Here is a 12240-nt window from a genome sequence, read left to right as displayed (position 1 = left end):
AGATGATATAAAACCTGAACACAACTGGATGAAATAGCACACCATCCAAAACAAATGGATTCTCTGTGTGCTATTAGTCAGTGTAGTAATATTATTCATATTGGCTTTTGGAAGAAATTATTTGTATCATAACCAGAAAGAATTCTTTCCTTCGATTGGAAAAGTAAGTGCCCGATTCTCTAATCCTGAGCATATTGTTATTATTCTAATAAAGTCTATGATAATTTATCCAGACTTGGGTGTCGTTACTACTGTTAGTATTACTATGTGCTTTGATATTCCACTCTATAGTAATCTGTAGCTGCAATTTCTTGTTCTCTGCATATCTACCCTCATTCTTCCCAGCACCCCCCATGGGAGACCTGTGCAATGCGTTCAAACTTCAAACCTGATTCAACTAATTATCTAAGCATTTGAGCAGTTTGTTTCAAACTGCGTAACTAATGAATTTAAACTGCTTTGTTAATTTGAGTCTTTTAGGAAGACAAGATTTCAGGTCTTCTAGATCTTTAATAATAAAACAATGAAACCTATAACCTTTTATAACACCTATAAAAGCTAACTGGTCTTGAATAGGTTCCTGGTTTGTTTAATAGGCTGTGAAATCTCACAGTATCAGTTGCTGAAGATGTATTAATTTGTCAAGTATTCTCCCCTTATATTTCCATTTTCAAAGTAATAATATGTATTTTTAAATGATTTGAACTAAAATTTTGAACTTCAACTCATATTCTGTGTTCTGGGGTGGAATTAAAATAAGCAAGTTAAAAAGTTATTTTCATATGTTAGTAAAATATCACATCCTGTATTTAACTACTTAGAAGAAGAGCCTTAATTTCTAAGCAAAAATAGTTCTGGGCATATTTCAAAACATAAGTATTGATGAGACAAATACTGTGTTTTGGTCATTTTTTACTTAGGCTCTGCAGTATTTTGCTTTTCTAAATTCAGGTCTACGACTTAGGTAGGATTGACTGGCATAGTCCATATTAAGTCCATCCAAATAATAATGTTTTTTTTCTTTAAATCAGAGTGAATATTAGGTAAAAGATAGATATTGTTGAATTTGTCTACTTTACAGAAAACATTTGAAAGATGATAGGCAATCATGTTTTATAGCAAAACCATGCTATAGGTAGCTGTAAAAGAAAACTGAAGAGATAGACGGTTGTCATTTATGCAAGTAATTTACTGTGTGCACAGATTCCATTAAATGGATCATAAGAAAGTGCATTAATATTTATTTAATGACTGCCTTAAATGAGAATTTGCAGTTAATTTCTAATGTTATTTTTAATCTTGCTCCTTTGACTCCAAAGCAGGATAAATGACATTTCCTTGCATAGGGCTGATAGGAATAGAGAAGTAAAAGATAACATAAAATCCAAGAATGTCTTGAGCAAGTGTTTAATAAATGGGAAGAAATATTTAGCTATGACACTTACTTCCTTCAACTTGAACTAAACCAAAAAAAGCCTCTGCAAACATGGCATACTTATATATTTGTCCTCTAATTGTTATTATATCTTTTAATTGGCCGATTAGATAAATAATTTAGTAGGAAAGAAAGTCTTCTGCCATCCTGATTGAAATGACATTTAACTTTTTCTAAAAAAAGAAGTAGTAAACAACAGGTATAAGTTGTGTCATACCATCAAAGAAAATGATGCTCTGGGCAGCAAAATATATCCTCCTCCCCCCCCCGCCCCATGTGGTGGGTAGATAAATTGTTGTGATCATTGATGACACAAATGTGCTGAGGTCCTTGCCTCCCATGTTCTACAGTTCTCCATTTTCTTTCCCTCTCCCACTGGGAAGCTGGAGAAACTCATGCAATTTCTGATGTTATTCACGTTGTTCATGGCTGCAACTTCAGGAAGAGAGGATGTCAGGCATCTTAGCCTCTAATAACAACATGATGCAACTGACACAATCACTAGAAGGTACCCAGTTATGAATTGCTTCCAGTTGTTTTGATAGTCCACGAGATCTCAGTGTCTCATGGAGGGAAACAGTACGTTCCCTTTTGCTGTTGGGAAGCATGCCTAAACAGTGCAACTCTTTAATGGTCATTGCTGGCAAATATCAAATGCATGTATTCTGCTGGCACACCTTAGAGAATAAGACCTGTCAATTTCTTTCAATACCATTTAAATTCGGAGAGACCAGGGAGGTAGAAAACATCGGAGATCTTGATATTTGCATGCTTCTTTGCTGCATTCATCTGACCTAATAACATCTTGGCATTTTACTTCAGGTAGTTGGGAGTGCTTTTGAAAACCAGGATGGTCCAAACCCATTAATCACTCTTGTTCCTTTCTGTGCTTGTGGCTTTCTACCATTTTGATGGTATAAGTCTTGTATATTGTGTGAAACCATGTGTCTGTCAGTATTCATTATTGTATTATTTTGGTTGCTGTGGAAGCCTGAGCTCCTGCTACAAAGGATAAGAGCTCCTCAGTGTTGGGGAACTGCTCATTTGTGAATAGAAATGGCAGAGCTTGCATGGGTCATCTTTTCCTCTCCCTTCCAGTTCTGGCATCTCTGGATCTGTTCAAGGATTTTTGTGAGGAGGGAGGAGGGCAGGTCTTTATTTATTTATTTTTAAATTACAACTTCTTGTTCCCTCTGTCTAGGTTATTCCTTGTTCTTAAAGATCTGTAAAATGCCTTACTCTCATGTCAAGTTTCCTTTTGGCACTAATCAATTCTGCAAGCAGTTTGTTTTGTTTCCTAAACTAGCAGTGTGAGCTTCCCTTAAATTAAATTTTTTTTTAATTTACCCAAGCAATGTTGCTACAGAAATTTGTCAGTTAGATCCTAATGGCTTTGGATTCTTTCTCTTTACAAATTGTTAGTGATACTCTGCATCTGTTAATGAATACTGTTGAAGAAGGGTTTTATAATTATGCCTGTATTTCTAGAGCATTTGGGGTATACTGATACAAAACAAATCACTTGTTTCTACTTAGAAAAATGTCTGAAATGCTATAGAGCAAAATAAAAAAGATAAATATATTTTGATTCAGGTTCTTTTGTCTTTCCACAAACATAAACACAAACAAATGAAAAAAAATTGAGTTAATTTAAGAGAAGTGAACGAACAGTTTTTATATAGAGTGTTGGATGGTATTTTTTTGTCATCACAGTTGGAGCTTTAGTTTTTGGTGATCAGCAGGTTTCAAACGTTGGTAAACACAATGTATCTAATGGCCATTCTCCTGTTCTGTGTTCTTTGGAAATATGCATTAGAGAATAAACACTGAAATAGCAGTGGCAATGATGGTTCATGTAGATAACAAATTTTTTACTTGCTTTATTAAGCATTATAAAACTGAATACACTGAATTATTTAACACATTTACTAACTTCACATTTGCTAGCATTACAGGTACCTTTCATTCTAATAGAATAACACAGACTTTTATATTATTTATTTAAGCTCTGCTGCAAATACAGAATAAATATGTTGCACAAGACTTCTAGCTTTGTAACCTCACTTCATGAATGGTGTTATAAATAAAAGTCAGTGGTACAAGATGATTTTAAGCACATGCAGAATGTACATGTCTTTGTAATCTATTCACCATATGTGTATGGAAATATGCATGCTTTTCTGTTTGGTGCCCTGTATCTCAGTGCTTGAAATGTGTATGATAAATACTTAGCTCTTAGCACCTTTGTTTTTTCTACCATGCTTCCTTACAATGGAGTGTCATCTTTTGAAATTCAAGTTTTTAGGTACTGACTCATTGTTCTTGAAGTTTTCTTTCAAATACCACTTTTGGGAAAATACCATATCAAAATACTCAATGATGATGATGAGTGGACAGGTTGCTAATAAGCGAGTAGACATTTATTATCACAGAATGGCTGAAGTTGGAAAGAGCCTCCAGAGATCATCTAGTCGCCTCTTTGAATCCCCTCCTCAAATCAGAATCAACACTATTATCCAGTTGGGTTTTTAATATCTCCAAAGATGGAGACTCCACAACACTCACTGGGCAGACTCAGCCACTGTTGTGGTAATTTTTTTTTTTTTTTTCTCCTTATGACTAGATAGAATTTCCTGTATTTCAATTTGTACCCATTGCCTTTTGTGCTCTCACTGAGCATCACTGAGAAGAGTTTGGCTCCATCTTCTGTAGTCCCTCCCATCAGATATTTATACACATAGATAAGATTACCCCTGTGCCTTCTCTTCTTCAGGCTGAACACTTACAACTCAGTCTCTCTGCATATGGCAGGTTCTTCAGTCCCTTCTTGATCCTTGTGGCTTTTTGCTGGACAAAGTCTTCTCTTCTGAATTCCAGGGTTGTGATATGGCTTTTTGCTTTTTTCCTCCTTTTGGAATCCTGAACTCCATCTCGTGGTCATCACAGCCATGGTAGACCCGTGGTCACAGGAGCTAAATCCTTGCTGTCAATATCAGCTGCAGAATCAGTTGTTGACTTGCAGGATCCATCCACTGATTCTCAAGCTCTTTTCTTTCACCAGCATGATTGAAGAGAAGACCACCTGAGCCCCATTCCCTTGATCTTTGCCCCCAAAGCTGTGCAGTCATGCCTGATATGTTCCAGGTCTCCCCATCAACTTCACTGGTGCTTATGTGGAAGAGTAGCAGGGCCAACGGTCGGACAAGCTGCATCAATCTCTCAACAGCATCCTGGATTAAAGCCCCAGGCAAGCAGCAAACCTCCCTAGATGAAGGGTCAGGTTGGCAAATGAGGTTCTCTGTGCCCCGCAGCAGGGATTTACTCCCGACTATCACTTGCAGTTTCCTGGTGTTGCTTCACAGCTTGTGTTCAGCCAGCACAGGTGCTTCATTGTCCGATCTTTTTTTCACCTTATGAATACTCTGAAACTTCTAACTTTCTCAGTTAAGAATGTATTTGCATTGCGTTTGCTATTGGCTGGGTGTATTCATTTCTCTTACTATCATACCACAGCAGCCAAGGAGGCATGTCCTTGTTGGATTGTTAACAGCATGGAACGGGGAGGAGCTTCTCTTGCAGCAGCACTGTGAGGTCTGAGGCATTTATTTGTACACAGATGTTCTGTAGCGATGGCTGTTCTTTATATTCTAGATGGTGCAGTAGGTTGCTTTGAGTAGTATCACTCACTGAATTTGGGTAATTAGTTAAGATGTAGTGCAGTTGTTCTTGAGCACACCTTTCTGTGTTTCATTGCTGTACAAATAGGAGCATGAATGAAGATTTGGCATATGCCCAAATCTCAAATCAGCATTGAGGATGGAGATGGCTGAGGTGCTCACCTCAAACTGAGACATCAGAAAGTTGACCTAGTCCAATAATACAGACATCTGAGTTACTTGCATATAACTTGAGAGCTATGTCTTTCATTAACCTTCATACAGCTTGCTTCCACCCTGCCACCAGTTCTGTTGTCTGAAGTTAACCTAACGTATGCCTGCAAAGTATTGAGAATTGTCATTTATGACAGTAAAGTCACAAGTTGGAAGTTGGCAAACTTTTCTCTGTTTAGTTATTGATCCTGTGTGTCTTCAAATGGCTTGGTAAAGGTAGAAAAAAATATTATGCTCTGACACCTGGTTTGGGCAGGTACAAAGGTACATTTTGTACACATAGATAGATGTAGATAATCCTCTCATAGCCATCTGTCATGCTGATGTCCTGCTGCTGAGATTTTTGCTGAATAAAAGCTGAAAGCATGAAGTGAGCTAAAAGAAATACTATGCTACAAGGTGAAACTGGCCAAGGCCCTTGCCCCGCTCCCAGCCAAGTTCCAATAGGATTGACGCGTCCTAAGAGCAAACCAAAATATTGCAGAGCTTGATTATCTATTTAAATAACTGTTAGCTATGAAATTGGAATCCAGATGTGAATATTTACAAATAAGAAAGCTGGCTATGGATTTTGTTGGAGCCTTATTTAATCAAGTTCCTCTGAAAGCAGTATCTAAGAATTTTGTGTTTAGAGAGGGAAGTATGAAAGAGGAAAGAAAGGTACTTTCTGGTACTTTTAAAATATTTCTGTTTTCTTTGATTATATTACTCTATAACAAAGCAGTAGAAGCTAATTATGTCATATTATAAATTAATCTGAAAGGTCTTGTGATATCTTTTAATATTAATCTAAATTTACATTATACTGTAATTTATCCTTCAATATGTAATTTAAAGAAAACAGAAAATATTTTTTTTTATTCTGTGCAAGGTATATATTCAATATGCATAATTCTTAATATACTAAAGCAAGATGGATATCAGCACGCTGTTTGAATTATTAAAATACATTTTTCTTTGTATTTTTGACAGCATAGTCAAAATAGTTAATTAATATTAATGTTAGTTAATAAATTAATATGGTGTAAAAAACCAGCTGTGTAATAACATAGGACTAAGGTCAGTTGAATTACGTGTCAGTTGCAGTAAGCTAAGAACATACATACAGATGGCTAACAGGGATCCATTGATGGCAATAATTCGCTTGTTGACTGCACCCCGAGAGATTGAGGTGAAGTACAAAAAAAGGGTTAAAAGGTGGATTGCTACACATTAATATGGCTGGTACAGACAGTCTAGTGAACATTGGAGCATGTACATCAATTTCTATTATATTCTAGCAGTTGCAGTCAATATCTCATTGTTTTTAAATTGACTCTATTTATTTATAAATATTTATTTTGAGATTTTTGTAAAGTCTTGTAGAATAAATGTTAAATCAAAACAGAAGCTGCTTTTCAAGAAAACTTCCCCTGTCAAAAGTTATAGGATATATTTAGCAAGTTAGCAGTCTCCTTTAGGACACTTACAAATGTCAGCTGTAATTTTAATTGTTTTTTCTTTTCAGAGAGACAGAGTTCATTTATTTCATGAAATCTCTGCTAACTCTTAGACTTTCAGATTAATGATACATCCATGCTCATAGTAAAACTATGAAGTAGAAATATACTGAACTTCACCATTTTGGCATGTGCAGTCCCATCTGTGTACTCTCCTATTGAACCAGAATAGAAGAGAAAAGAAGTTGTCCAGACACTTTCATTCTGTCTTTTATTCTTGTGCTGAAATACCTTGATTACCATGGCTAAACAGAAAACTATCACTTTTGTTTCGAACAGGTTCTCAATTCAAGTTGCTGCAACAGCAGAGAATTGTCTTCTAACTTTATACCCATATTTGGCATTTCACCGCTCTGATCAACAAATTATCTTGAGAAGCAGTAAGCAGTCAACATTCTACCTCTTAAAATCATATTATGTCCAGTAGTGTTATCAATGTTTTCAGTGTGATAACAGGGATGTTATCATCAAGGTAGTATTTTTTCTCATTAATTACAAGGGGATACTGCAATTGAATTTTTAAAACAGTTTAATAGCTTCTGTTTTCTTGTTGAAAATGGGGAAAACATACATAAATGATTAGGTAATGTTTATTGAAAAATATTGGATAAGCCTAAATCTTACAGAATGTTTTGTGAAGTTTTTTAAACTATGAGTAGAGAAAACAGCTCAAACAATAGAGAATAAATTAACATAATTTAAATTATATTGATAGAGAGTGATCATCAATAATTCCTAGGACAACAGTTGGTTATGTTTTGAAGAAAGCAAAAGAGAAGAAAGCCATATGATGTTATGATATAATGTGAACATTATTTGCCTGTTGGGAATAATTTTTAGGTTTTTTTAATTACTATCCTTGAAGGCTGAAGAGCATAGCCATATTTTAAGCCCTAATAAAAGCCTGCAATCAGAGACTAGAAATATTTTTATCTGCAGTGTGTCTCTCTGCTTGCCTCTCTGTCTCTACATCTCTCCCTGTGTCCCCCTGCCCTTGGCCCCATCTCTGCCTGCCTCCTGCCCCCCCACTTTCTACCTACCTCAATGATCTGTAATCTCTTTATATGTAGCTGTGCTTATGGGAAGAGATTAGGATCATTGTATAATTCAGGTTGGAAGGGCTCTCTGGGGATCATCTAGTCCAACCTCCTGCTCAAAGCAGGGTAAATTACTATATTTTTTATAGTTTTGGGGATCTGATATATTTTGATGAAATAAACAAGTTTTTCAAGTAAGCAAGTAATTCCTTAGGTCTGAAATAGATTTAGCTTTGAAGACTGTGAATTCTAAGATGACATTAACTTAAGTATGTTACTTGGACTATCTAAGAGAAAAGAGAGTTGGTACTTGTGAAGCTGAGAAAGGGATTAGCAAGAAGACAGGTCATTTATTTATTTATTTATTTATTCACATAGAAGGTAGGTATAGATACCATATCATTCATGGATCATAGCACAGTTAAATGAAGATAGGAAAGGGGGAAAAGTATTCTCTCTTGTAAATGTGTGGTGGGTTTGGTGGTTTTTTTTTTTTTGGTGACCAATAGATCATCTTTGCAAGCTTCTCTTTTGAAGATGCTTTGTAGGTTTCCCTTGAGGTTTAAGCCAGAAATAGAGTGATGGTTTTATAAGAACTGATCTCCCATTGATAATGGGATAGTTCTGTCCTGTACTGATTGCTTATTGGTTTGTTTACACTATCAGTTTGTACCAGTTTTGAAGCAAGTCATTACTGCTAAATTCCTTGAGTCTATTTTATGTGGTTTTGTATAGACTACTTTGGTGTGGAATGCTGCTTAATGTGAACAAGCCACATCTATACAACACAGTGGCTTTGAAAGCTATTCAGGGAAGGCTTTGCTTCCACTTACCTGACACCATGCTTTTGTGTTATTTGCTCCAAACCATACAAATAACAGTGCCAGCAATCAAAAATTTAAGAAAGTCACACAGAGTTCTTCCTTCTTACTGGTGTGTTTACTTCTTTAGAAACTACACTGAATTCCTCTTCTACTCTTGTTCTGCAGACTGACATTACTGATAGCTGGCAGAGGTCCTCTAATCCTATCATAGGCCAAAATGAGAATGTCAGAACATATGTTCTGGCAGAACTGATGGATTGATAAAGCATACTTTTGAGTTTGGTTTGTAAAATATGTGTTGTTGAGTCTGAAAGAGCTTGATAATGGTATGGTAAGACTCATTACGGAGCTGTGATCAAAAATTCCTTAAGAATATTTTGTTCATCACTTAGAATTCTTGAATTAGAGCTGTTCGTATAGGTGCTTTTCAGAAAGTGTGAAGACCCATCCTGTAAAACATACAGTTAATGGAAAAAAATATGCGGGTAATTTTTCTTCTATTTTTTTTTTTGTCCCTGGTCTAATGACCAAAGTGAGATTTTCATTGTGAGTCAAATGAGAACTTTTACTTGATTAATTGAAGCACGAAATAGAAAAATATAGAAGCAGATATCCATTTATAAACTGTTAGAGCACAGACAATAAAATATGTTTTTTCAACTGCAGCTTGTAATCTCGTTTTATAGACAGTAAAGACTGCAGTAGCGGAGAAGTTGTTCTGCATCCATGTTGCACTCCACAATCACTTTCCCACAGTATTTCCTCAAGTTCCTTTGGTGAAACCACTGACTCAACCTATGAAGATTCTCAATCAGGTATAGTGCAGCTGTTCACTTTAAACACTTTGAGCTCTCACAACTGCTTCCCACTTACTGCTTTATACTGAGGTATGTTTTACATTTGTAAGCTTTGCCTGAAATGCTTCTGCACATATGATCAATGAATATTGGGGAGGCTGTCCTCTCCTGTGACACCATGGGAAACCTGGCTTAGAGTATAGAAGCAGAAAAAACTCTCCTTCCTTTTAGCAGACTAAGTGGAAGGGAAATCAGTCAAACTATTAAAAAAAAAACCCCACAAACCAAACCCCCAAAACCCCCACCAAAAACAAAACCAAAAAATGTCAAGGTCCTATTTGCAATAACATGTCCATGGAGGAGCCAGCAGAAAAATAACTACTGAACAAACCTAAGAGATTAGTTGCTAAGAAGGGCATTGTTTCTGTAGTCATGAACTAACCAACCATATATGCTCTGTTAGTATGCTATATTCTGAAAAGGTCTACCTGTACACTCAGGTTAGACTTTGACATTTTTATTGCATATATGAAGTACTGTATAAAAACAACCATTGTCAGTGGGGCTCAGTTAAGGTGCTGTTCCATAAGAACTAAGAGTATTAGATCTTCTATAAAGTTGTCAGGTGACTAGTATCTGAGGCTGTTGACATCTCTCTTCTTTCAGCTGATAGTTTTCTAACTAGGAAGTTAGAACAGCAGAAGTTACTGCTGCTGTTTTATCACTGTTAGGATTCCACTCTTGCAGATCTGCTGATGTTCGTGTGATCATTCTCTAAGGTACTGCCAAGACAAATAAGGGTAGTTAAACAGATTAAATAGTAGCTCTTTACCAACATGATTCATTTTTAATGGAATGATGTAAGAAGAGTTCAAAAGAGCAACTCAGTTTCAGATCTGAAAAGGCAATAACCTCTGGCAAAGGTGGCAGTGACAAGATGGGGAAAGTAATCTTGTCAGCTGGCAGAACTGCACAAACTCAGATCTGACTGCATCATGATCTCATAAAGGATGAGTCTCTTTTCTCTATATTGTATTGTTTTTCCTTCTTAAATCCTAACAAGATTTTTTTTGTTTTATTCACTAAGGTATTATTTTTATTTTTTGCATCACTTAATGAAACACTACAGCTGCAACAGTGGTATTAAAATACACCTTCAAGGATGGAATCATCTAAGTTATTTGTCCTATGAAGAAAAGTGTTTGTTTTCTTAGTTATCTTTTGTGTGATAATATTGTTGTTGATGTTGTTCACAACTAGTAGTTGTTCAAATACATAATCTAAGTTTTGACCAGGTCAGAATTTATGAGACAGAAGGCCTGACAGAGGGAAGAAAAGTCCAAAGGCTTATAGGTCAGGATGTAGGCTTAGTTATGCAATACGTGATAAACTGTTTGAACACAAGTCAGTTACTGAGCCATGCTATGTGATTGAGGTGGTGAACTAGTATTGACTAGCTGGTAAAGCTATACCTACTGCAACTGTATGTAAGACTGTTTCTTTAAGATTGCTGTCTGTGTTTTTGTAAGCCATGCCTGAATTTATTTTTTCCGATTGGGTAATAATTTTTTCTTTAAGTGAAATTAGATACCAAAAATATAATTTGTTTTATTCCCAAGATGTGCACATCACTTAAATTGTTTACTCCTGAAATAAGTTGATAATTCATTGTCTGGTTTTTGTTTTCAGAAAACAATTGTATGTTAAAAAAAAAATAACTGTTTTTGTACTAGACAGAAATAGGGAAATAAGGAATGTTTCTGGATTTATTTTTTTTGTGTGTATCATTCAGAGTCGGATACTACTTTTGAAAGTGAGAGTGATGAAAACATGAGTGAGGAGAGTGAAGCTGACAGTCAAAGTGATGGGAGAGAAAATAAATTTGAATTATCATTTTTTCCTGATGAAGATAAAGAGGAGTACATCTTCTTTCAGAAAACCCTAACTGCTGTTAAGAATTGGTTCACTCTCTTCGGTTGGTCTAAGGGACAAAATCCTATTTCAATACCATATTCACTAAGACGGTAATTCATATCTGCTTACAGCTAACTTATATCTGCCTAATAAAAAGTTAACATATATACTAAAATGTTTTGGATATAATCTGAGGAATATAAACACACTCTAATGCACAGTTGCATATTAAAATTGTAGCATCTATGTGCTGTTTATATGAAAATGCCATTCAGGTGTTATTTTTCATTTTCTAAAATATGTTTCCAACTGTGATGCTCTGATGTATCATAATGCAGTGTATGTTAAATATGCAGTTCAACCTATATGTCACCCTCTTAACTAAAATTGATTCTCCTCCCAGAATGAACACAGTTCTAGCAATTTTTCATTCTTTGGTGGCATAAATAAGTGTTTTAACAATATTTCTTTCTTCCCCCCCACATACTGTGAAGATCAAGAAACAGATGGGAAAGCAAATTTCATAATCAACAGTCTTGCAAACACCCTGGAAATAGATCAGTCTTAGTGGCATCACTTAGTTGATCTTATCTAGCTTGCTACTAAATAATGAAGCAGCCAGTCTCCTGGGACACAAACACATAGGCATTTATTAACATGATAGAAATCAGAGTTATGTTTGGCAGAAAGCAGTGACAAACACAAATTTATTTATGAAATCTTTCACATATACTTATTAAATATTCCATGCAGTTTGAAATTCTTACATTATTATGAAAGTTCTGTAAAAAACAGAGTGCGCTATACTTTTCAACCTTCTTGCTGCTGTTTTTACTTCATGGTT

General features: G+C 35.5%; 1 protein-coding gene across 1 annotated transcript in view; it reads left to right on the top strand.

Annotated features, from left to right (window-relative positions):
* CFAP47 (cilia and flagella associated protein 47) overlaps positions 1 to 12240 on the top strand; it is a 364054-nt gene that overhangs the window by 62954 nt on the left and 288860 nt on the right. The window contains 3 exon segments of the mRNA XM_052795043.1: positions 7104 to 7204; positions 9372 to 9505; positions 11277 to 11506. Coding sequence (XP_052651003.1) covers positions 7104 to 7204; positions 9372 to 9505; positions 11277 to 11506 — 465 coding nt within the window.

This window comes from Harpia harpyja, chromosome 8 (genome assembly GCF_026419915.1).
Source record: "Harpia harpyja isolate bHarHar1 chromosome 8, bHarHar1 primary haplotype, whole genome shotgun sequence".
Taxonomy (NCBI): Eukaryota; Metazoa; Chordata; class Aves; order Accipitriformes; family Accipitridae; genus Harpia; species Harpia harpyja.
The sequence above is the reverse complement of the archived record's forward strand: the minus strand, read 5'-3'. Positions and strand labels throughout refer to the sequence as shown.